This window comes from Curcuma longa, chromosome 15 (assembly GCF_044706935.1).
Source record: "Curcuma longa cultivar G26 ecotype Majalengka, Jawa Barat chromosome 15, ITB_CL_G26_1.1, whole genome shotgun sequence".
In the NCBI taxonomy this organism is placed as follows: domain Eukaryota; kingdom Viridiplantae; phylum Streptophyta; class Magnoliopsida; order Zingiberales; family Zingiberaceae; genus Curcuma; species Curcuma longa.
Window position 1 is genome coordinate 200,371 of NC_133875.1, and position 27,213 is coordinate 227,583.

The 27,213-nt window shown below is 39.8% G+C and overlaps 1 protein-coding gene across 1 annotated transcript; it reads left to right on the forward strand.

Moving 5' to 3' along the window:
* The first annotated feature begins 13,526 nt into the window (after positions 1-13,526).
* Positions 13,527-22,136, forward strand: LOC141846324 (uncharacterized). The gene is made up of 3 exons (XM_074734340.1): positions 13,527-13,738; positions 14,054-14,593; positions 21,215-22,136. Exons 2-3 carry the CDS (start codon positions 14,244-14,246, stop codon positions 21,759-21,761), a joined length of 897 nt encoding a protein of 298 aa, XP_074590441.1. The 5' UTR covers positions 13,527-13,738; positions 14,054-14,243; the 3' UTR covers positions 21,762-22,136.
* Positions 22,137-27,213: the final 5,077 nt, after the last annotated feature.

The window sequence follows — 27,213 nt, forward strand, 5'->3', positions numbered from 1 at the left end:
TGATCTGCTCAACCTCTTCTGGTTTGCTGATGATTGCAGAAGTTGCCGTTGAAGATGGAAGCTGATCTGAGATCTGGAGATGCGAATGGAGCTTCGCCTTGGTGTCGCGCGCGCGGAGAAGACGCGATCCAAAATCTGTCCGAAGCCACTGTTCTCTTCTCCAGCTGCAGGTTTTCTCCTCCAGTGAACCGGGTTCACTTCAAATTCTGGTCCGGTTCAGCAGCTTGATTCAAGTTCTAGGCTCAATTTTGGTCCGCTTCAAATGATTTGATCAACCCAGTCAACAGTGACTTGATTTAGCTAATTTCGAGCTCATCGACTTTCCCGGTCTTCACCTAAAACCAAAATTAACAAACCAATCAAAATTTGAATTAACTCGAAAGAAATCACGAATATCAATTTTAAAACCAAAACCCTTTATTTAATCCAAATAAACTCAGATTTTTATTAATTCGAAGTAAAATGCAATGCCACTTAAACCAATCATCATGTTAGAATTAGCCCTTAGTGTCAATTCGGATTGAGTTGGACTCGAGTTGGACTCAAGTCAACTCAGATTGTGTGAGACTCGAGTTGGACTCAAGTCACACAAGCCAATTCGAATTTATCAAAAGATTATCATGCATGAGATGCATGATCTTCCTTAAAAGAAGAGAAAGATTATCATGCATGAGATGCATGATCTTCATTAAAAGAGGAGAAAGATCTTCATGCATGAGATGCATGTGAGTTAATAAAATATTAATTCCTTAGATCACTAAAAGCCAAAAAACCCTTCATATCCCATGGTGGGATATAAAAAGGGGTGAGAGGCTCTTGATGAAGGGTTGTTGGATGCTCTTGCTCTCCCTCTTCTTCTTCTCTTCCACCTTGGCCGAACCTCCTCTTGTGGCTAGCACCACAGTTTGGTTCTTCTCCATCTCAGTGTTCGTGTGGATACCGTGGAGGCGCGAACACACTGATCGTGCTGAGATCCGTGAACCTTTGAAGGCAAGAGTTGCTGTCGGGATTGCGAAGGGCTCGCATCAAAGGTAACCTCGATTCTAGTAGGTAGAATCGTCAAACGAGTATGTTTTTCGCATGGATCTTCTGGAGGGATCCTGTTTTCCGCTGCGTATATGCGATTAAAATTGTTTTGATGACGCATATAGATCCCTACAGTGGTATCAGAGCCACTTGCGAAAGCACACTCGTTTTTAGTTTTATATGATATAACTTAGAACGTGTTTATTATGATCTGCATGTTGATCATGAGATGATCTACTAGTGTCGCAAAGGCGGAGCCAATCGGACTGATCAGATCTGATGGTATCAATCTGATGGTGCAGATCGGACTGATCAGATCGGATGGTACCAATCTGATGGTGCAGATCGGATGGTACCGATCGGGTGGTCTTGGGTTCATCATGATGAACAGTATGGGCAGCGACTCATTCAACGAGTCTAAAAAAATAATTTTGCAAGGGGCGCTGCCCCTTGACCCCGCCCGCTAACCGACGGGACCGCCGTGGCGTTGCGGCTCATATCTTGCTTAGGATCATAATAAACAGTTTTATTTAGTCATTAATATTTTGAATGTTATATGACATGGTGCATGGTTATGGCCTCAAACCCAATGTGATTGGTTATGTGTGTGTGTTTGTTGTAATTCATAATACGGCCTGCGTGTCGTGCCTTTCACCTTCATTATTCTGGTTGTAAAAGTAGATTATTCTCAAATGTAACTTAAGGTTTCTCTCAATTGTAATGTACAATGAAGAATAGTTCTACACTACTGGAGGATGGTGCAAAAGATGGAGGCCAACAACACATAACAACCAAGGAAGCACTTGGAGAAGATGCTAATCCCTAGGTTGACCATTCGCTCTTCTCATTGGCTTGAGAAGATCGTAGAAAGGGCCATAACCATGTCACGTTTATTTTATGCATATATGTGATGTATGTGATGCTTGTATGTGATGCATGCGTAGTTAGTTGTCACAAAATTAGGTCACTTATCATATGCCTACCAAAGTTTAATACTCACGATTACCTTGTTCAATGTAGCGCGTTTGCCAAAGCAAAGTGACTCGATTTACCTCGGTAAAGTGCGACAGGACAATTGTGATGTCCGACTATTAAACTTTGGGTTTGACTTAACTAAGCTCTCTCAATTAGATTGATGAACTTAGAGGCATAGCTCATACGAGACATCTTCCTACATCTAAATAGACTCCTTAGCTCCTGGGTTGATTGGTGAGGTTCCCGGGAGAATACTATTTTGACCGAGAGAAAACTTACCCCGGAAGGTTTAATCGGGAGAGAAGAGGTTGCCCGAGAATAGGTTCCACTAGCAAACTCTTGCTCTGGAAGAAGATAAATTTAACTAGGAAAGGTGAAACCAGGAGAAGATCTCACTGGCCGGGTAAGTATCAAGGAGAAATTACCCTGGTAACATAAGACGTATTCGGGCTTGGCTGGGAGATGGATATCCTGGCTGGGCATATAGTGTTGAGTGTACTTTGATCGGGAAAAAGGTATCGAAAAAGGGGCAAAATCTGGTTTAAGATTTTAGCCGAAAGCCCCTGCTGATCGCCCTGCTGATCGACCAGGTGGTCGATCAGCTTGCCCTGATCGACCACTGGTCGATCAGATAGGCCTGATCGACCAGCTGGTCGATCAGCCTTCAGTGATCGACCAGTTGGTCGATCACCAGATCCCGTTGCTTCATAATTAAGCCCTGGTTACTCCCGAGCTACTTCTGAGTAAATTCTGGAGGTCTGAGAAGTCGGTCTTGACCGAGAACTTGGTACTTACAAGAGATCGGAGAGAGCTTTAGTAGTTCTCCACCGAGTTGGTCTAGAAGAAGCCTTGGTGGCTCAGAACCTGATTAGGCCGAGAGCTTAGTGCTGGTGGTCGGGACAGGTCCGAGAGAACTTTGGTAGCTCGGCTCAGGATCGAGAGCTTTGGTAGCTCGACTTCAGGGAGCCTAGGTGGCTCAGAACCTGATTAGGCCGAGAGCTTAGTGCTGGTGGCCGGGACAGGTCCGAGAGAGCTTTGGTAGCTCGACTTCAGGGAGCCTAGGTGGCTCAGAACCTGATTAGGCCGAGAGCTTAGTGCTGGTGGCCGGGACAGGTCCGAGAGAACTTTGCTAGGTCGGCTCGGGACCGAGAGCTTTGGTAGCTCGACTTCAGGGAGCCTAGGTGGCTCAGAACCTAATTAGGCCGGGAGCTTGGTGCGAATGGCCGGGATGGTCCGGGAGAGCTTTAGTAGCTCGGCTCGATACCGTGAGCTTTAGTAGCTCGATCATCAGGGAGTCTTTGTGACTCAGAACCTGATAAGTCCGAGAATACTTTGGTAGCTAAGCTCGTACATGACCGTTACATTGCTTTCTTTCATACTGTCCTGATATTGGAATGTTCTAATGCTACTTTTGAGTGTGCAGGTATACAGGACAGATATGGGAGAAATATTTCAAATGAACAGTGGAAGTTCCAAGGCAATCTTCGAACAGTCTTTCCTGCAAAAAGGATTACATGTAGATGGCGCATGCAAGCTGGTAGCAGTACCTGCGGTTGGCGGGGAAGGGTGGCTGCAGCTTTTGGCAGAAGTCCGTTGGGCACTGTAATCGAGGATGCAGGTCTATAAAGATGTTGAAGAGGCGCTGAGGAACATAACTTTTGAACGTTCATTCTTTAAGCGCTGTTCGGAAATCTTGAGCAAAAAATTACTAGTCGAAGCAAAAGGAAGAAGAGCAACGTCCTGGTTCTTGGAGAGACAGGCTTGTGTTGCAAGCAGTCTTTGTTGTTCTTCACATTCTTAGTCTTTGACGCACTTCTTTAGTTCTCCCTTGTCTTGTGCTATACTTCATATATGTTTAAGACAAATTGTGGAGAGGTTCCTTTACCGAGAAGGAGAAAGTTTTTAGCCGGTGTTACCGGGGATTGATCTACCGAAAGATCCAGGATTCGTCCACCTTACGGACACGCCGAGGAGTAGGAGCATCATCTTCGAACCTCGTAAATAATCTTGTTAGCGTGCTGATCCTGATCTTCGACTCTCTGTGTACTTATTCCGCTGCATTAATCAAAGTCAAAGCAAGAAAAAAATTAAGGGTGACCGGCTATTCACACCCCCCCTCTCTAGCCGTGTTCAAGAGATCCAACAGGGCGTTTACGATAAAGGTGATGTTCTTACCTATCGGGAGATAGTTCACTCAGTGTTAATATAAAAACATGTCTAAGAACCTTTAAATAGAATAATAAAAAAAATATCAAAAAATTTATTTGTATCATGCTCTTAGACTCTTAGTATACAATAAAAAGTATACGAGTCCGGTGCACGAAGCTCCCGCCATGCGGGGTCAGGGGAAAGGCTCCATTGTACGCAGCTTTACCTTGCCTTTGGCAAGAGGCTGTTTCCAGGATTTGAACCCGTGACCTCTAGGTCACATGGCAACAATCTTACCGTTGCGCCAAGGCTCCCCTTCATACGGATAAAATAGCAAATGAAAAGAAAAAAAAAACGTTTACAAAGAACTTTAGGACTGAATAGCTAGCCATGCAAGAACAAAAATGATCAAGGTCTCTTGTGGGAATATCAAGCAGTTTCGTAAGATTGTTCCTCTTTCTTGAGGATTATGTTTGAATACTTTTAAGTGTTTGGTGTTGATACTGTCTTGTATAGAACAATAAGGTTGTGTGGATTACTCTTTGTATAAAGCAATATGGTTAGTGTGGATTGTAGACAATTATATCATATATGTGAGATTGTAATGGATGAATTGGATAGATTGGAGGAAGAAATTGTAGAATTGTACATTTTCATTGGACAAAAATGAATTGTAGAATTCTACGTATTGAGTTATGCATTTTCCACTAAAATTCTCATCCTCCTGGAGTCTAATTTTCAAGCATATACTAAGTGATGCGAGAAGTCAAGGTAATTGACGTGGTTTTTTCTTCGAGTCACTGCAAGGTCAAAACTCAAGCCAAGGTGGCACTCGTATCCCTTACTTCGCCTTGGCTTGTAGCATCTGCCCCGCCCATCTCGCCTCCCAGCGTCTCGGTGAACGACTCCCTCTAGGCAAGGGAGGGACTCTCGTCTCGCCTCCTGACGTCTCGGCAAGCCGACCCTCTCGGCAAGGGAGGGACTCTTGTCTCGTCTCCTGACGTCTCGGTAAGCCGACCCTCTCAATAAGGAGGGGACTCTCGTCTCATCTCTTGACGTCTTGGCAAGCCGACCCCTTCGGTAAGGAGGGGACTTTCATCTCGTCTCCTAACGTCTCGGCAAACCGACCTCTCGGCAAGGAGGGGACTCTCGTCTCGTCTCCTGACGTCTCGGCAAGCCGACTCTCTTGGCAAGGAAGGGACTCTCGTCTCGTCTCCTTACGTCTCGGCAAGCCGACTCTCTCGGCAAGGAGGGGACTCTCGTCTCGTCTCCTTACGTCTCGGCAAGCCGACCCTCTCGGCAAGGAGGGGACTCTTGTCTTGTCTCCTGACGTCTCAGCGGACAACCCATCCCGACGAAGAAGAACTCTCGACTTGTCCTCTAGCGCCAACATCGATCGGCTCTCCTCAGAGAGTTTTGTCGAGTCCCTTTTACTTCCACATATGAACTTGACCACTCCACCTCTGTCAGACTAGACTATAGCCTTAACTATGATCCTCTGACACTAGTTGCAGGCGTCACCACTGTAAGAGGAAGAGGCCAGCCAGCGGCATGAGCAAGGTTTCCTCTGGCGTCAGTCCTTGCTACGCCATTGCATTAAAGGTGCATCCAGTCGTTATACGTGGCTTCTTCCTCTAACCTCGTGGCCTGCACGCACTACCATAAGGAAAATATGGGGGATCAGACTCAAGCTTCCCTTATGCGTTTCCCCTACTCATGTAACCAGAAATAGAGGAGACAGAAGGAAGGTCCTTCTGGTAATCGTGTATGGGCCCAAGGTGTACAGCAGCCGGCTCCGCGTACGGAACCCTAAGGTTGGTTATAAAAGGAGTAACTCACCACCATGCAAGAGGTCGGTCTTCTGATACCCTCTCATTGTTTTTCCTACTAACTCTTGCTTTCTCGTTCCTCTTCGGAACCCTAACTTGAGTGTCGGGGTGGGCTTACCGGGACCCCCGGGCGCCATTCTAACCTCTTTTGTGAGTGCATTTCAGGATCCTCGTGACGTTGGCTCGCTTGGGAGGACTCTCACTTGATTCGGTCATAGGATCGCTTACGTTGGACGGTTCGTTGACTGGTGGCTTGACCATCCACGACATTTAGCCGGAACACTAAGAAATACCCTATTCGATGATAGTATAATAAAAGAGGCACCCTATTGTATATCAATAGATACTTCACTTGGTGGCAACATAATAAAAGAGACCTATTAAAATCATATAAATAGAATAATTACAAAATTCATATATCATTTGCTTAGCTTATAGCATTTTCTTTGTATATAGCAAAATTGTATGAATAAAACAATAGATAAAATAAAACGTAAATACTATAAAATAAAAATTAAATCAAATCAGAAATCAGTAGGTTGAAATCTCTAATAGGTCGAAATCTCTGACAACTCTATGTACAAGTTGAAGTGTCTTATCTCAAGTGGTAAGCATGGAGACATCTGTTGTTTAAGGTTTCGAGTTCGAATCCTCTTAGCAACATATATTTGTTGACTGAGGTGTTGTGCGATTCAAGTCTTAGCTCGGCTAAGGTGCTGTTTCGGCAGTAAGCTCTTATCAACCTAGTGGTACCGTGACTCCAAAAAATCCCTTAGGGGATTTTCTGATATGGGGTCGTTTCGGCTGTGGGGTCGATCACTATAAAAAGTTTACCCACTGCAGTTTTTACGGATTTTACCTTTCCCCCCGGGGCATAGGTGAATTGGTTACGACGCAGCAGACTTGCAGAAGAGGGTAAGGGTTCGAATCCTGGCAAAGTCAGGCAATACCCTCCTGCTTCGTAACCAACTGCACTTTCTCGATTTACCTCCTCACAGATGGTCGTGGGGCCGACCGTGTGGGGCCGCTAAGGTGGCGGATCCACCTTTTTTGCAGAAGAAAAGAAATCAACTATAATAATAAAAGTGTGCTTGTGTCGGTAAAATTGGAGACAGTGGCGGATCCAAGGGGGGGGGGGGGGCGGGGGGGGGCTTGAGCCCCCCTGAGATCGCGGTAGCACTTGGAGCCTTGGAGGAGGTCCATCGTCGCGGGGCAGCCAAAGAAGCCGCAGTTGCAGTCGCTGCTCCTTCGCCATCCTCCGAGCTATTCCCTTCCGGCCTTCTGAGTTCCGACAGCCTTGCCGGTTGCCGCTGCGGGCAGAGCCGGCCCTGGGCCAGGGGCCCAGGGCCACGGGCCGCCTAATTTTTTGGGTTAATTTGCAGTAGGGTCTAATTTTTTGGGTTAAGTTGGATTAGGTTACGCTTCCTCCGCTTCTCGTACCGCCGATCGCATCCTCCATTCCTCCTCCTCCACACCGCCCTCGATCGTGTCCTCCGAACCGCACCAGCAGTGCTGCTCTCCGCCGTCTTCCTCTGTTTCGCGGCGACCATCGTTCTGGTTTCGTTTCAGATGACCCCGGAAGCCGGAAGCGTTCATGGTGAGCTTCATTTCCTGATTTCGTTTGTTGACTACGGGAGGGTGAATCATAGTTTGAATGTTATGGTTTTGCTGGTGGGATGCGTGTTCGTGCTCTATTGATCTTTTGTTTTGAGGTTTGAGTTGGATGATTTAGGCCTTTGAATTTTGGGGGTCTTCTGCTGCAGGCGATTTAGGCCTTTGAATTTTGGGGGTCTTCTGCTGCAGCCTGCAGCAAGCGTATTAAATCAATTTTTGTGGCAGATATAGGTGGAATTTATTATATTGTGGCAAAAGGATCTCTTTTTAGGTTTTGCACTGTAGATTTATGCATCGTCACTTCAATAAACTCTAGGTGACATGTAGGGGGTTCAGTTTGCAGATAGACATGTTATCCTTAATCACTGCAGAGGGAAATGAAAAAAATCTGGTTCCAATTGGATGCTTAAATGGGAGAAGACATGTTATCCTTAATCACTAAAGATAATAGATGGGTACTGTAATATAAGTATTGTATTTCTAAGGTTTTTGGATATATAGTTGGTGAATTCCTTTAGTGTTTGCCAAGCTTAGACCCTATTTAGGAATTAATCTTAAATTCATAATTAGTTCATGATAACATTCATAGATTCACAATGATCGAATGCTTAACCTTTACTGTACTTCTTCAAGTTGTTGTTGTGATTTGTGTGGTGTTTGCAGATTTGTAAACTTCAATTTCATCTTAGCAATCAGGACCGACTCTGTACTCATACAGTCATATTCAATCTCCTCATACAAGGTACTTTTAATTGTCGTTATTAATTGTATTTTTATTATTATCGTTATTAATTGTATTTTTATTTTATATATATATTTATTATATATTAAAAAAAATTGAGCCCCGGTTGAAAAATTAGTCTGGATCCGCCACTGCAACTGCTATATTGTAGCTATCTTGAAATCGACAGTTGTTTAAGCTTTATTTGTATCTTGAGTCATCAATAAATTCCTATCTTGAAACCCCTTACTAATCTTGCTTTTGTAGCAACACAACAAATACAAGCAATAATAACAATAACACTGACTTCTAAATGTACATAGGTTGTGCTCCAGATTTACTTAATAGACAAACTAGGGGGAAGACCATCTACCTAATATAAAAATAATAATAATAACACAAGTAAATGAAATTACACAAATGACATACTTTGCTTGCTTCATTTGTCTTGCTCTTCAAAGCCTCTATAAAGCAACAACATTTGTCCAAAAACTCTCATAAATAAAATCTATTAAATCCTTCACAAAACCCTCTTTATAGGGTTTTATTTGTATCTTGAATCCATCAATCGGTCAACTGCTATATTGTATCAATCTCTCTAGGTTCTCAACGTACCCAATCATCTTGAGTACATGGGTACCTACGGGAGTTTCTTCTTGCATCTTGCATTGAAACAAGGCCTTCGACACTTTGAATCTCTCGTACCTTGCCTGAACTTGATATAGTTGCTTGAGATGTTCAACCATATATATCATAGGCATTCATGTTCTCATGTTGCTTCTGAAGCTCAGAGTTCATAGTGGCAAGCATAAGGCATGACACATCTAGTGCGTCATCTTGATGCTTCTTATAAGCATCCTTGTCAGCACGAGTGGCCGTAGGGGCGGGTGGTTCAGGAATGGACTGCTCTAGGACGTACAGTTTGCGTTCTTGCTTGAGGACTATCCTCAAGTTCCTGTACCAGTCCAGGAAGTTAGCTCCATTAAGCTTGTCCTTATCAAGGACAGATCGCAGAGAGAGAGAGATTTGACGTGTTTGATGACATGGTGATCTACAATATAGAAAATGCAGAAATGTATCATATTTCAATCATTTAATTAGGCCTTTAACTAAATGATTCTCCACTGGTCACAAAGTGGGACAAGATCCATATTATACCGCATCTTGAGTTAGCTTTGGCTAATCGCCCAAGACTCGTATAAGTTAGGTAGGTACATTGTACCAATTACATCTAGTTAACTCTTGTATAATTATATAAACAACAAAATTTGTTCATTATGCCCATCGCATGAGATATCCTTCTAAATTACCACCCATCTTGAGTTAGCTTTCGCTAATCGCCCAAGATTCGTATAATTTAGGTAGATGTCTCGTATGAGCTATGCCTCTAAGTTCATCAATCTAATTGAGAGAGCTTAGTTAAGTCAAATCCAAAGTTTAATAGTCGGACATCACAATTGTCCTATCGCACTTTACCGAGGTAAATCGAGTCACTTTGCTTTGGCAAATGCGCTACGATTGAACAAGGTAATTGTAAGTATTAAACTTTGGTAGGCATATGATAAGTGACCTAATTTTGTGACAACTAACTACACATGCATCACATACAAACATCACATACATCACATATATGCATAAAGTAAACGTGACATGGTTATGACCCTTTCTACGATCTTCTCAAGCCAATGAGAAGAGCGAATGGTCAACCTAGGGATTAGCATCTTCTCCAAGTGCTTCCTTGGTCGTCATGTGTTGTTGGCCTCCATCCTTTGCACCGTCCTCCAGTAGTGTAGAATTATTCTTCATTGTACATTACAATTGAGAGAAACCTCAAGTTACATTTGAGGGTAATCTAATTTTACAACCAGAATAATGAAGGTGAAAGGCACGACACGCAGGCCGTATTATGAATTACAACAAACACACACATATCCAATCACATTGGGTTAGGGGCCATAACCATGCACCATGTCATATAACATTCAAAACAATAATGACTAAAAAAATATTTTTTTTTCTTATGTTCCTGCAAGCATGATATGAGACTCATTGTGGGGCAGCGCCCCCGAAGCAAAATTAAATCTATTCATCATTATGAACCCAAGACCACCCGATCGGCTAGGTTCGCTCGGCACCATCCGATCGGTACAGTCCGACCGGCTCAATCCGCTCGGCACAGCCCGCTCGGCTCAGCCCACCAGCCCACTTAGATCGCTCGGGAAAAATTTCTCTCGGCTCAGACCACTCAGGAAAAATCCCTTTCGGCTCCCATGCCATTCTGCACCTTCCGCTCGGCACCAGCCATGCCAATAGGGAGGGAAGTGCCAAGCATCCGGTCGGCTGAGCTCAGGGGTCCAATCAGCACCTATAGATCATCTCATGAACAACATGTAGATCATAATAAACATGTTCTAACTTATATCGTATAGAACTAAAACGAGTATGCTTTCGTAAGTGGCTCTAATACCAATATAGCGATCTATATGTGCCAAAAAACTATTTTTAACCGCATAAACGCAGCGGAAAAGAGATCCCTCCAAAAGATCCATGCAAAAAATCATACTCGTTTTAGCGATCTATTTATTGTGATCGAGGTTACCTTCGATGCGAGCCCTTCGCAATCCTGACAACAACTTTTGCCTTCAAAAAGTTAGCGGATCTTAGCGCGATCAGCATGTTCGCGCCTCCACGATATCCACACGAACACCGAGATGGAGAAGAACCAATTACGATGCTAGCCACAAAAATGGTTCGGCCAATGTGGTAGAAGAGAAAGGGAAGAGGATCACAACAAGAAGCTCTCGGTCGCCCCACAAAAAGAAGGGAAGAAGAGCTAATTAATCCCCTCATTAATCTCATTAATGATTCCCTCCGAATTGCCTAATTAATCCCATCATTAATCCCATTAATAATGGCTTTTGGTATTCCATGATGGCTTTAAACCTTATCCGAAATGGCTTTAAACATTATCTGAATTGACTTGAGTCCAACTCAAGTCTCACTCAATCCTACTTGACTCGAGTCCAACTCGAGTCTTATACAATTCGAATTGACTTGATTGGCACTGAGGGCTGACACTAACACCTAAATCCTAGAAAGACAGGAAAAAAAGACTTATCAGTGTGTGCAGTTCTTCCCTGAATTGAGATCTCCTCGTTGGTGGTGGATGAAAATGGCAGAGTAGCCTCTGGAAGATGGATGTGATGGCGGATTCCCCTCCAAAACTTGGTTACGACGCCTTCTTGTTGTCCTCTTGGACGGCTCCCCTCAAAAGGGTTCCAAAAGAATGCTTATATAGGCTTCAAAAGGAGACATGGTCGTGTTCCGTTAGCACGCCCGCGAAGATCGGGGAGGCATGGCTGTGTCTCACGATGCGGCCGGAAAAATCGGGCAAAATTTATGCTGACACGACCGTGTTTGGTAGAGCAGCATGGTCATGTCTTGTGGAATAGCCAGAAAACTCGATGCTAACTCCTCGCTAGCACGGTCGTGCCTAGTAGGCACAGCCATAGGAAGCAAGGCTTCTGTGTGAAAGGCACGGCCAGAGAAAGCAGATCTTTTGTGTGGAAGGGTATAGGCACGACTCCTTCTTAGGCACAACTCCTTCTTGGTTTGTGTTGTTCTTTGTTCATTTCACCGCGTTTCATGTTAATTTCCATCCTTCAAATGTAAAAATTTGAGAGCATACCTCTGAACTAGGAAATAGAGAAAATGTGCCTAGTGCATGAATAAAGAATACGATAAACATAGAGTATCGACATGAAAATACATAAGATGTGCAATAAAAGTAGTAAAAATGTATGCATACCCTACGCTCATTATTGCTCAGCATCTGATCGCTTGACCCACAGGATTTCCCAACTTGATCTCCGATCTTCTTTGATCCATCAAGTTCTTTTCGCTAGATGTTTAATCCACTTAACCATCTAGACTTACCCTCCTGGTGTCCCCAATCTACTAAGACTTGCCTTGCCTAGTCTAATGTAGTTGACCAACTAGGACTTTTACCTACCTAATCTCCAGTTAGAATTTTTTCTTACTTAATCAGTAGTTAGGACTTTCCCTATCATATTACCTACACACTTGGTTGAATTCGTTAGATCATAAACAATCTTAACTTTGAAACTTTACTATCATCAAATCTAAATTCGATTATCTAGTGATCCCTACATCAATAGAATCTTATAAATCATGTTAGCAAACGACCATTAAGTGGATAAGCCTTATTGATCACGTCACATCAGCAAATAATTATTGAGTGGATGAGCTCTATCTACAATGCCATCAGATCCGATCGACTAAACAACTAAATCGGTCGATCAAATATTGCCACATTGACACTTCAAATAGTGGCTATAAAAGAAGACAAGAGATTCAGTTGAAAGACAACAAACAACAATGAAACTCCTATTTCTAAAAGTTTCATTTTTTTAATTCTTGTACTTATTTTGTACAAGAGATTTCTTCGCCTTCTACTGATTTTTGAATATGAGAACACTCATAATTCTTGCACTAGTAACTCATGAATTATAAACTAAATAAAAATATTGGACCTTTTTCTTTTATACATTGTTTATTTTGTTAATGTGTATCCATGCTAAGTCAATTGTAGGAGAAAGATTTTTTTAATCACTATTCAACCCTGTTCTCTAACGATCCGAATCGCTTCTGCCGTACTAATATATTTATTTTTTATAATAAAAGATGAATAAATTTTTTTAGAAAAAGAAATTAATAGTGGATTGTCAAATTGAAATGATCACCAACAATTGTAGATTTTAAAATAGTAATGTAAAAGTGCGAATCAAATAAAAATAAAATAAAATAAAATAAAATTTTATTTTATATTATGTTTTACTGTTTATTTTTGAAAAAAAAAGAAATGAGTTTTAAACGAAATGAACTTGCGTTAATTATCTCTCTTCTAACGGTTTTTTGATTCACATAAGTACGCGTGACGGCCAATGTGAATAGTGAGGTTCGACGATATACAAAGATTGGTAAAGATGATCAAAGGCAAGCTTATTCGTAAGCACCCGCGTTCTCCTTCCATTGTTCATTCTTCTCTAGTATTGATTTGATCGTCAAACAGAACATATGGGCCACGTCGACGCTACTTACACGTGTTGATGTGTCATTTGGGTGAAAGAAAACGAAATTTCTACCGATCCGAACCCAAGCGGAAGGGGATGGCATCATCACGATCTGTTCTCTAGTGACGGTTGCCCAAGTCAGAGCAGAGAAGGAAATAAAAAATAAAGAAAGAGGGACGGAGGGACGGAGGGACGGAGGGACGGATGACGCCCACCCCTTTCTCTGCAAGCGATCGCCTTTTACCAACCTCGTCTCGGATCGCAATCATTTTCTTCTTCGAAGGCTGCGCTAGCTAATCCACCGCTCCCTCTCCTTGCTTACGGCTTTCCGGGTACGTTTTTGGAGGAAGTTTTTAGGAGAAAAGCACTCTTAAATTGAATCTTTAATTGTTGTCCATAACAAAAAGCACTTTTGAATTCTTTCTTCTTTAGTCATTTTTCCCTTGTTGATCTCCTTATTTTATTTGCCCTAATTCTGTTTCCCGTATTAATATTCCCTCACTTTCCATCATAAAAATGATTTTTCTTGCAATTTTCTTACGGAAGAATCTTTGTCCGCTGATTAATTCGATTCGATTCACTACTTGTTTAGGGCTTCTTTGATCTGGATTTTTATTTGTTTGTTTGTTTTTTCGTTTCCTATACAGGCGAAGAAGAAGAAGAATCTCGTGGACGAGCAAAGGCGTTTATTACATCCGTCAGTGCCGACGGTTGGAATTTAGGTCAACGCAGCGGGTGCGCTGTAAAGGAGATAGGAAAGGAGGAGGAGAAAGCTACGAAAGGCCAACCACGTGATTAGGAAGGATTGCATAAAAAATCAGCAATAATATCTCAATAATGGGATCGTTCAAGGGTCACGTGCTTCCTGGCAGCCTCTTCCTGGTTGTGGGCCTGTGGCACGTGTGGAGCTCCGTGGTGCGTTACGTGTCGCAGCCGGTGGGCTCGTTCCAGGTGCGCGCCTGGAGCCCGATGGGCCACGGGAAGGCCCGCCACCTAGAGCTCTACTTCATCGCCGTCGGAGCCTTCCTCGACATGTGCGTCGAGCTTCTCTACTCCACACATCTCCGCTGGTTCGTTGGTCCGGGACGGATCCTCAACCCGAGCCACATGAACGACTTTGAGCACGGCGGCATGCTCCTGATGTTCTTCCTCTACGGCTCTGTCTCCCTCCTCTCCGAGAAGAAAATGTTAGTTTCCTCGTGTTTCTTTGACGTCTAATCTAATTTTTTTTATAATTAGACTCTGAATCGAATGGCAAGTCTGGATTACCTTTTAAGTTAAATTTGGATTGGCATTTAGAATTCATCAATAGTTGGGTTATTTTGCTGACGCTTTTTTTGACCAGGAAGAGATAAGATGTAAGACAGGCTCTCCATACAGTTTGGTCCAAAATTTTCAACGATATCTCTTCAAACATGCCTATTGTCAACCAAAAGTTATACCTCAATTTCTCTAATATTTTGATGCAATTTATTTTCTATCTATTGTTTGTTCTAATGAGTAAAATAGTCTGGAGCTTATAAAAAACTTGTTGGAAATGTGAATGGAAAAGGAGGGATAGAAGGAGTAGACTCCATTATTGAGTTGAGTATTTAGTCCCACATTGGGAGTATTGTGGCTTGATGGTTGATTTATATTGGATCACAACCATTGGAGTTGAGAACATAGGCATGGGGAGAGACTCTCTTTCATGCGCGCTTGCGCAGAGGGTGTAGATCTAGTTCTCAAAATGCATTGAACCAAAGATGATTTGTGTGTGAGTACGACCTGCACATGTCGAATGTCAAACCAATTGAGGTAAAAATTTATCCAAAAGAATCAATCAATGTTTTGCTATATGAATCCTTCTTTTGCAAACTACTTAAGCGTGTAACGGATGAATTAATCGCTAATTAATGGAGAATCCATAAATGTTGAGTAAAACGATCGATAAAGGACGGATGAATTAATCACTGATTAATGGAGAATCCATAAATGCCGAGTAAAATGGTCGATAAAGGAGGCAGTAATGGTTTTTATTTGGCCATTCATTGGTATTTACTGCCACGAAAGGTTTGATCTCCTATAAGGAGGCTACGACCTTGGGCAGAAATATAGAGAAACACACTTCAAGAAGCAAGAACTTTCAACCTTCATTCCCCATCTTCTTTCTGCCTGTGCACTCGCTTGGCTGATTTTCATGATAGCGTTCGGGTACTAATTCGATTCGCCATGATCAACCAGTGCTTGGTTGAGAACGTGGTTGTGTTGTTATATCCTAAGAAACAAACGTTCCACGTAACCTCGGTGGTGCAAAGTGACGAAGACAGTGAATATATATCACCGTTCACTGAATTATGTGTTAACATGAGATCAAATACGAAACAATAGTTCTCTATACTTTGATAAAATAGAGTTATTGAGCGAAAATCACACTTTAAAGAAGAGCTCCGACTACTAGAGTACATATGGAGGGAAGCTGTGTTAACAAATAATTACCTTTTAAATAAGGTGCCCCGGAAAAAAATAAATAAGAGCCTTTATGAGTTGTGGAACGAAAGATAATCATCCTATAAATACTTACGAGTGTAGGATGTTTTGCAAAAGTTTTGGTTCCTGATATATAAGGATTAAGATATGACCAAAAATTATTGATTGCATATTTCTTGGATATGCATATAACAAAAATCTTTACTGGTTCCTTGTGTATAAATTCCAAATATCGGAGATACACAAGAATTTTATGGATCGAGAAATATCTCATTCTTCAAACATGCATTTCTGTATAAGACCAGAGAGGAAGCAGGCTCCTTAAAATGGGCATATGAAATGCAAGAGGAAGAAGAAAATGATAAACCAGTTGAGGTTGAGTTTATATAAGAGCTTGGATGAGAAAATTTTTTAGAACGGATTTAATTACTTTCATGTTGGAAAGCAGGCATATGAAATGCAAGAGGAAGAAGAAAATGATAAACCAGTTGAGGTTGAGTTTATACAAGAGCTTGGATGAGAAATTTTTTTAGAACGGATTTAATTACTTTCATGTTGGAAAATGATCTCCAAAGTTACTTAGAAACAGTAAACTCTTCTGAGAGACCTCAATGAAAATAGACAATTGTATCTGAAATTGAATCTATCTTGCAAAATCATATTTGGGAATCTGTGAATCTTCCTTAGGGAAGTAAACTACTAGGTTGCAAGTGGATTTTCAAGATGAAAATGAAATTAGATGGCATGATTGATAAGTAGAAGGCTAGATTGGTAATTAAATGTTACTGATAATGTGAAGACCTTAATTACTTTGATATGTATTCTCCGGTATCGACAATAACTTTCATCAGAGTATTGTTGGCTATCACCGCTCTATTAAGAGGAAATCTACATGAAGTAACATGAAGGATTTTTTATGCCAGGGCAGGAAAATAAGATTTGCAGATTGATGAAGTCGTTATATGACTTGAAACAAGTTCAAAAGCAGTGACATAAAAAATTTGATAATGTCATGAAGAAAAGTGGATTCAAGATTAATGAATGTGATAAATGTATTTATGTGAAAGACATAGGAAATGACTTTGTGATTTTATATCTTTATGTCGATGACATACTTATCATTGAGAATAATGATAAGATAATCAAATTCACTAAAAATATATCAAACTCAAGATTTGACATGAAAGACATGGGCTTAGCTGATGTGATTATAGAAATAAAGATTTTTTTTATCAGAAGGACTTGTTTTAAGTCAGTTCTATTTTGTGGACAAGATTCTTAAAAAATTCACCAAGGGTGATATTGCGTTGGCATGAACTCTGATAGATATGAGCCAGCATCTATCATAAATCAAAGATAAAGTATCTCTCAAATAGAGTACTGAGGTAGAATGTATTGTGGCTTCAAAGGCGGCCAAGAAAGTGGTTTGGATCAAGAAGTTCATTACTGAACTTAGAGTAGTTCCAAACATTGTTGAAGTAATACTGGTTTATAGTGACAACAATGAGGCTATTGTACAGGCCAAATAACTCAGATTTCATCAACAATGTAAACATGTACTTCGTCGCTATCACTTGATTAAGGAGATCATAAGTAAGAAAGAAATACAAATTGAGAAAATTCTTACCGAAAGGAATCTAACGGATTTTTTTGATAAAATCTCTACCATAAAATAAGTTTGAAAGATATATTGAGACCTATGATATTAGATACCAAGGCAATTGACTTTAGACCAAGTGAGAGTATGTTATATTTGAAAGGTATTCTAAAGGCAATCACCTTAAACATTGTCTTATTTATTTGATAAATAAAATTCATTAGTTGAGTATTAATTTTATATGTATGTGATTTGATCTTAAACTCAATTAATGAAGTCTATAATATAAAGCATAACATAAGAAAAATTGTGATTGAATTAAAATTAGTGTGTCATCATATGTAATTATGTATATATTGAAATCTTCTCTAATAAATGAATTAATGAGATTAGACATTATCAATTTTGTGAGATTAGAACACGTTATTCCCCTTGGTTTATCATTGATCCTCGTTGGCTAAAAATATAGGGATGTTAAGAATTAACACGTGAATGTTAGTTAAAGGTAACTAATTAATCGGATATGACATGCTATAAGACTTCATATAGTTCTTTATATGTCAATGAAGATCTCATTACAACTCGAGTGCAAATTTCTTGAGACTTAAGGTATTTGAGTCATCTTAGTCATAGAGGTTTATACTTTGACATCCTAGTAAAATATCTTTTAGGAGGTATAGGTCTGAAATGATTGGGTATAGATCAATATGCCCTAAGGTGTTTGAATAACTCACAGAGGATTCACTACTTTTTTTATAAGGAGGTGTATATCCTATAACCTCTTCTCAGAATTATTACTCATAAGTCTTTGGCCAAAGTAAACATATCAAGATGATGGTCTTCTTGGACATGTGTTTTTGAGTAATTTGAATATATAGAATAAAGAACTACTATTTGAGTTAGGTGTGATGTAGTCAGCCTAGTGGGAACTAACAGATAGACCATGTTCTGAACCAATTAGGTATAAGATGAGTGAAAGGAATAGAGACACTAATAATTGTAGCTGCTGAAAGATTCAGAATATGTTATGAAATCAATTGTGATTTTTCGATCAATTGGAAATCATGATGTACTAGTAGGTGTCATTCGTAATCTATTCATAATTAATGGTTAATTATGAATGATCAACATAATCAAGAACCTATTAGGTCACACGTACTACGAGTATATGTTAAAAACTTAAAAACAAGTTAGAAAATAAGATTCTTAAAAAAAAGAGATTAAGTCTGGTTGAACCAGACAAAGGATAAATATGGAAAGTCTTTACCGCACTAGAAGCACTTATGAGTCATGCCTTGTGCAGACAAGATAAGCCTACTCATAGGACATAGGCTTGAGTTTTTGTTTATACCTCTTATAGGTGAGTCGGACTTGTATATTTGATATGGGTTTGGCTTGTCCATCAAGCCTTAATGAAGAGGTTTAAGAAACCTCTCCTTGGAATAATATAAATAAGGAGGTGGCGTTTTGTTTTGAATAAGATTCCTCTTTGGTTTTGTCCAACCGTAACCTCTTTTAAGTTTTGGCCGCCCAATCTCCTATTGTCGCCGCCCAGCAACCCTTCCCTCTTGTGCCGCCACCCAAGCCTTCCCTTGTGTCACCCCTTCTCTTCTTCTTCCGCACTTGGATCGTCCTCGAAAGGAATAACTCCTAGAGTCGTCAGTTTTCCTCCTTGGAGCCGTCGGCCTCTCTCTTTTCTCGTGTTGTCTTCTTGATTTGGCTAGTACCAAACGGAGAGGCAACTTGTGGCTTGCGAAACTGTTTTGAAGATATCTTGGCGTGGATACTAATAGAGGCAAGTCTTGTGATACTTGTTAGGTGATTTATTTTCATCTAACATCGTCGAAAATGTATGACTTTTAAACAACTCTTTTTGATCTACGTTTATATCTTGCACATATATGATTTGGTTTGCACAAAACTTTTAAAAAAATTTGTTTCGCTTCCGCTGAGTGTTTTTCGAAAACATACATTCGTACCCCAAGAAAAACCCCAATAGTTGTTGGGAGCGATGCACAAATGAATACAAATCTCTTATTCAAACTCATCTTTACTCCCTTCTCTACCCATGTCAACACAACATTATTATAGAGATGAGAAAACATGTATTAATAGCCTAGCTCTTTATGGAAGAAGAAGAAATGGAGAGCAAAAGGAAGAAAAAGATTTGGATGTGGAAGTCTCCTTACTTCTAAGCTTCATCAGTACCTCGCATTGCATGGGAAAGGAGTGGGCTCGCCTAGCAACTAGACAAACATGATAGGAAACTCACATAGCATAGGAAGGTTGACATTATGGGCAACATTAGATGACATTGTGGACAACAACACAGAGGGAGAGTGATGGGGCTAACATTATCCAGTGGGGCGGGTGGTTTAGTGTAAATTAGGTGATATAACATATAAATCTTTTATAACTTAGGCTATATTTTATTAAGACATTTAACTTAATCTATATAAATAGATTCATTATCCCATTATTAATTTATTTATTAAAAAATTATTAAATAGAATTATTTAATAAATTAATTTTAGTATATCATTGTTGTGTCTGTATGCGTGTGCCTTGTCTTGAATTTTTACACCCATCTTTGAGGTCTTGGTTCCTTTTTTTTAAAAAAACATATCTACATTTGAATAATGTCGATACAAGGGTTATTTCCAAGGTGAATCCCATGTGATTATTCTTTGTTTTCACTTTTGCTTTTTTATCACATTGCCTGCTTATGGTCAATAAACTTAAAGCTTCACTCACTAGTTATTACATTACTTATGATTTCCGTTATTTCTCTTTGTGATTTTTTTCGATTATCACCCTACCCACTATATTTATCATTTTAAACACATCACCTTTGATTCACATTGAGTCAATACTAAATATATATTTAAGAACACAAATGAATAGCAATGAATGTGACACAATTTTTTGACCACGAGTGTGTTAGTTGTTGGCAAAAATCATAGCCGAAGAAGAAAATTTGTAATTGATATGGGACTAATTAAACATATGTTCAAAATGCAATAAATCCATTCAGATAGCATTCATTTGGGATATGCAAATAGTGTCTCCAATTTCGATAATTCACCATTTTATATGTTGCAATGGAATGTACAAAATATCTCCTTAAGTAAAACCATTAGTCAATGTAGGATTGAGATTCATTTTCCATTTCTAAACTGATGTTGTACATGGCAAAATCAATCAGTTTTCACCATGTACAGCATTGTAATTCTATTGATATTCCACACTGATCAACAAAATGATACTATGCTGCATATTTTTTTAAGCAGAACATTTCAATATAATTGGAGATGCAATTCCTTGTTGAATCACCTAAATTTTCCTGACTAAATTAGTTTTTTGCAGTTTTGTTCTCGTCTCCTTAACAAAGTTTTCTTTACAAACGTTAGTTTTGTTCTTTTGGTTATAAGAAGATATGGTTTACTAAGTAGTTGATGTTTTCAGTTACCTAGAGAAATATAAAATAACTACAGATGTTCAGTTATAACAATTTAACTTGCCGAGAACTGTTTTTTCTTGCTATATTGTGCAAGTATTTGTACTCCTCCATTCTTAATATTTTTAACCTTGGTCAGTAGGTTTGGCAACAAATTCATCTGTTTAGTTGACTACTATTTCATTCACTTATATGGTTTTGAGGGTTTGAATTACAAGTGGAATTTTTGCCAACTGATAAATATTTGGTTTTTTGGCTAAGATTGCTACTATGTTCCATCTTCAGGTTACCACATTTACCAGAGGGTGCATTGTGCTTGTTAGGTGCCACTGCCTTTAGCTCAGAGTACGTGCTGTTCTACTTCCACTCAACCACACATATGGGGTTGGAGGGTTACTACCACCTCCTCCTAGTCATCCTAATTATTATCTCCATTGCCTCTGGAATTGCTTGTGCGCTCTACCCCACCAGTTTCGCAATGGACTTAACAAATGCAATCTCCGTCACTCTCCAGGGCTTGTGGTTCTACCAGACTGCATTTGTTCTTTATGGCCCAATGATGCCGAAGGGCTGTCACCATGAAGAAAATGGCATAGTGTGTCACTCCCATGAAAGCGAGATCCGAGGAGAATTGCTTGCAAACTTCCAATTCTTTATGCTTGTTTTCCTTGTGTTCATCTTTGTTCTTGGATCATATGTAGTGGCTGCATCAAAGTATGGGAACCAGGATCTTAGGACATTGCAAACTGGTGAAGAGACTGAAAACGTTGCCTGGAATTCAAGTGGTCAACTACGCACTGGATCTTCCCTAGTGGAGGTTGTTGCCAACTGACAGAACTTTACAAATTATTGTTTTGACGTAGCACATGGATCATCATATGAAGCATTGTAAAGATAGCTCCTTTGAACATTAATCAGTGGGAATCAAGATCAAGTCTTTGAACTTGTTCGTATTTGTGCTGTTACTTTCACAGCTAGTATGGACCAGCAAATGTCTTCATTGTGTCAGGCCAGTTCTTTTTCTTCTTTCTTTGAACTCGTTCATGAATTCCGATTTAATAAGGCAGTGGTCATTTCCTTTTCGGACGTAGTTGTACTTATACCCGCTGTAACATCTTTGGCCAGTAATTTTCTATTGAGGTTAAAAGAGGGAAAGTTTGTAATTTATCCCTTCAATAATTGTGATTTGTCTTGTTTTGTTGATTTATTTCTATCAAATGCGTGGTTTCTAGAAATACTTTAATGAAAGTATATTTGTCAGCGGGTTAGCATCGCAGAGCACAGAAAATAAAGTTGAATTTTATTGAAGTTAATGATGGAAGTATATCTGTCTGCGGGTTAGAATCACAGAGAACTGAAATTAAAGTTGAATATTATCAAAGTTAATGCAATTATGTTTCAAGTGGTAATTCCAAGTTATTTATTTTGATGTAGTTGGTAAAGTTGTTTTAAGTTAGATTTATGTTTTTTTTAATACGTATTTGTCTAGTTAGTCTAGAAATTTGATAACTAAGTGTGACAGTAATGATAATTCAACAGATATCGAAGATAAAGAAGTTCAAGTAGGTCTGGCCAGCCATCGACAGATAGAGAAAACTAACATATGTTAGTTGTGTTAGTGCAATTGTACTCTAATTGATCATGCTTAACTAAGGCGTTCTAATGTATTATGAAAAATTTTCTGAGTTAGGTTTGCTTGTGTTATTAATGTGTGCATGAACTCGTGTTAAGATTAGGTAGAGCGCAAATGGAGCTCTTAGAATTTGGCAAAATCAAATTGTTGTTGTCTTGATGGCTGGAAGGTCTGTTGGTGAACAAACAAGGATGATATGAGACATCTAAAGGATTGCAACAGCAGGAGCATTAAGTTGACAATTTTGATGAAGTCAAAAGAGGCAGACTATATTGGTAAATGGATGAATGATGACATGTGCAATAATCTTATAAGTTATATCAGAATGAGACCAGACTAACCATTGTTGCAACACGAGGCTAGAGGGAACGAAATCAAGATGGATTTCAAAGATGAGCTTGACTATGATCAATGAGTTCCACCATCCTTTAGAGTATGCAACTTTGCTTATTGAAAAGGCAAGGATAGAGTTTTTCATACAAACTGACTTTGAAAATTGGTTTGCCATGATGAAAGACTTCAAAGCTTTGATAGACACAAAGGGAGGATCCTTAAGAAGAAGACGAAGAAGTAGACAGAGGAGTAAATTTAAAAATACAAGGCAAACAAGAAGCTAATCAATATTCTGATTAGTATTTTGCCTAATGATATCTTGTTGAAAATAAGTAAATACAAGAATGCATGAGACTTGTGGGAGAAGGTTGTCAACCTTCATGAAAGTCCCTCATTGGTTCAAGAAGAGGAAGAGACAAAGGAGGTTTGTCTCCTGACTTTAGAGTATGGTATTTTTTAGGATGCCTAAATTTGGAAGTCCTGAACATTGTGCACCCCTCCTAAAACTTCTCCGATCAAACGAGTAGAGCTTTGGTCGCGTTCATGAGCATCACAGGATCTAAGAGTAGTTGTAAGTTGATTGTCATTTGCTCGTATAGGCCTTATAAAGACTCTTCTAGGTGTCCGGATCCCTTTCTGAGTGCCCCAAACTGATTCAACCTGATCCGGCTATGTCGGTCTTTATCTAAGCCAATTCTTATCCTGGTCTAGGCGGCTGGACTAGCCCAAGGTGCCTGGACCATCCAAGCACCCGGAGCTACTCCAGGTCTAGGCGTCTGGACCACACCAGGGCACCTAGACTATCTGAGCACCTGGAATATGATCCGACCGCTCGGAGTTGGTTCAATCTAGTTTGACTTGAGTTAATTCTGGACTTAATTTGATTGCTTCTGTTTGTTTATGTCATGCTTCTTTAGTATTGCTTTTAGCTCTTAGTTCCTGCAAAATAAGTATACAATAAATAAGCAAGCAACCTAAACATAACTGTACTTTGTCTGACCTACTAGGCTTACCTAAACCTTACCCTATAGATATAACGTACTAGGCTTACCTGAGGGTTACTCTCTCAGCATTTCCTTTTGCTAAACATTCGATCACCCTTGATCTATTTGGACTTACCCCTTGTCTAACCTACAGCTAGGACTAGTCACTCGATAGATTTTTCACCTACCAAACATCCAGTCACTCTTAACTTGCTTGGACTTCTTGTTCATCATTCGATCCTCTGACCCCCCCCAACACTTTGCTTTCGATGTAGGTCCTCATTGACCCATCGACCTGCTAGATCTCTAGTGCACTGACCTACTTAGACTTCCCACCTGATGTCCTTGATCTACCAAAATTTTTTACTTAGTCTCACTGATTAGGACTTTCTTGTTATGATCATCTTGGTGCATTGCACGTGTTTATATATTTCACAAACGTGCACAGTAAAAATAAACTAATAATTAAATCTAATTACTACAACATACACATGCAAATACAGGATACAATAGGTATAAGGCATAATTGAAATTTAAAATTTTTGGAATAATAATTATTCTACGCGTGCCTAATAGATAACGTTGAGCGGGGTTGGCATCAATTTACTTATTGAAGTTCCACCTCTACTGATGATTCATGTCAAGCTCTCATTCGGACAACTTCTAAAGTCACGAATCGTATCATCATCTTCGGTACTAGCCGACGATCAACAACAGTTGATACAAGAGAAAAACTTAATTTTGAAAAACACATAACAACATTTATCGCGATCATTTTTCGAGGCTTTTTAACTATCACCGACAATTGTATTCCCGATGTAGTTTTCGGTGATCAACATTTGACTGCCAATAAGGCAAACGACTGGAAATTATTTTTGGCGATGATGAAATATTCTTCGGAAGCTTCACAAGCTTCCTACAATGAATCAACTTCCGGTAGTAAATCCCAACCACAATCCCGACAACAACCCGACAGCGGGAGATGTCTTCTCCAGCAACTAAACAATTTTCTTCAACACCTATAGCTTCAAAAGCCGCTCGAGATTTCACTGATTAAAAAAAAGTCAGCCAAAATCGTAATCAGGGAGAACCTTTCTCACGGATCCACAGCAAGTGGCCATGGGATTTCCTTTCATACGGAGGAGAAGACCCAATCGGAAGAACGCGATTAGGTAGGGATCGTGATCAACTAGAGTTTTTCTAGGCAAGCAAAACAGTGAACCCCAAAATCGCAAACAGGAAAAGCCAAATTGCGATTGGGAGACAACACTAGGGTTTCCCATTATCACACTCCGACAGCAAGCTACTGGCACGATTGGCTGGCTTGAAAACATAATTCTCAAGAGATCAAGGAAGGGAAGGAACGCTGTGTTAGGGAATTTTCCCCTTTCTTTGACGGTCGACTCTGAGAGGACGCGCTAAGGAAAGCCTGATTGGGATCGACAGCCGACACGTGATCAGCAAGGAAAGGCCGTGCTTGGGAGGGAAGCGATGCTCGAGAAAGGCCACCTTGCTCAAAATCGACCGCCGCTCTCACGCCATCGGAAGGGCGACGCTTGGGTTTCTCCTCCTTGCAGTCGACGGCACTCACGCAGACGAGAAGCAAAGGACAGCGGCTGGGAGAAGCTAGGAACGATGCCACGTCCTCGGGGAAGAAGCAGAGCAGGGGGAATAAATCACGATACTCAATCTTCTTGAGAAGCTACAGTGCATGCCTTTTAACCAGGATTAGAACGCGATTAGGGTTTTTTTGAACCGGTGGTTGGGTTTTTTTCTTATTACTGTAGCAAATTAAATAGATTATTGTAGCAAATCGGGTTCAATTTGGTTCAAAATTAAATCATTTAATTCAATAATCAAATGACCTTCGATTTAACCCAAATTAGTTTTGTTCATTTTGTCTTCATAAGACAAAGCTCATCATCACTTCCGATCTACCAAAATCTCTTCCATCAAGAACCAAACCAATTTGATTTATTTCATCTTCATAAGACGAAGTCCATAATTTTACCTCTGTTCGGTCCAACCAGATTTTATGTCTTTCGATCTGAGAATTTAATTCTCAAACTCATTTTAAGTCCTTCGGAGAACTTATAGTGTGTATGACCCAATAGGTTCCTAGTTATGTTGGTCATCCGTAATTAACCATTAATTATGGAACGATCATGAGTGACACTTAGTAGTACATCATGATCCCCAATTGATCGAAAAATCAACGATTAATTTTAGAACAATTTCCAAACCCTTCAGTAACTAAAATAAAATGTATTTTGTTCCTTTCACTATCTTATACTCGCTTGGTTCAGGACATGATTTATATGTGTCATCCCCCACTAGGCTGACTACGTCACACCTAGCTCAAGCTTACTTTCTTATATTGTGGATTCAAGTTACTTGTAAATGTGTCCAAGAGTACCATACTCTTGACATGTGATGCTTTGTCCAAAGACTTTCAGTAACAATTCTAACAAACGGTCGTATGGTATATATCTCCTTTTCAAAGAGCAATGAATACTCTATGGGCTATTCAAACACCTTCGAGAACTTTAACTTATACCCAACATTTCAGATCTACACCTCCTCGGAGATGTTTGCTTATGATGTCAAAGTATAAACCTCCATGACCCAAGTGACTTGATACCGCAAGTCCAAGAAAATTCGCACTTAAGCTGTATTAAGATTTTCATTGACATATGTATAGAATTATATGAAGTCTCACGATAGATCACTCCAATGAATTAGTTACCTTTAACTAGCATTCACGTTTAATTCTCAACATTCAATATCTTCGGCTAGTGAAATCACTTGTTTGGTAAATCAAGGAGTTTAAAATATGCTAGTCTCAACAGAATTGATGACGTCTGTATTAATCAATTCTTCGACTAGGGATAATTTTAATATATATTATAATTGCACATATAGAGATGCTCACTAGTTGTGATCTAATCACAAATTCTCTCATGCTATGAATCGTATTACAGACATTCAGTAAATGAGTTTAAAATCTAATCAAATACATAGGGAATGTACACTCAAATAGTAAATTACTATTTATCCAATAAATAGTATAACTGTAAAGTGATTGCCTTATGACATCTCTCAAATATAACATTTCTTATCTAGCTTTCAACTAGAACTTCCCTCACTAGTCATCTGATCAGCTTTGATCTAACTAGACTTCACTCACATTCAAATAGCGTTGATCTCTTTCTTTCTCTTTTATATTTTTGCTTCCGCTAATCTCTGTGCAGAGAAAGAACAAGAAAAGTCGAGAAACGCTATTCACCCCCCCTCTAGCTATTCAACCGATCCTAACAACTACCATATAATTTATG

What these genes read in the sequence shown, in the direction of transcription:
- LOC141846324 (XM_074734340.1), top strand. Translation starts at nt 14,244, where the DNA reads ATGGGATCGTTCAAGGGTCACGTGCTTCCTGGCAGCCTCTTCCTGGTT. An exon ending in CTCCTCTCCGAGAAGAAAAT is followed by an intron (nt 14,594 to 21,214) that starts GTTAGTTTCCTC and finishes TTCCATCTTCAG; the next exon opens with GTTACCACATTTACCAGAGG.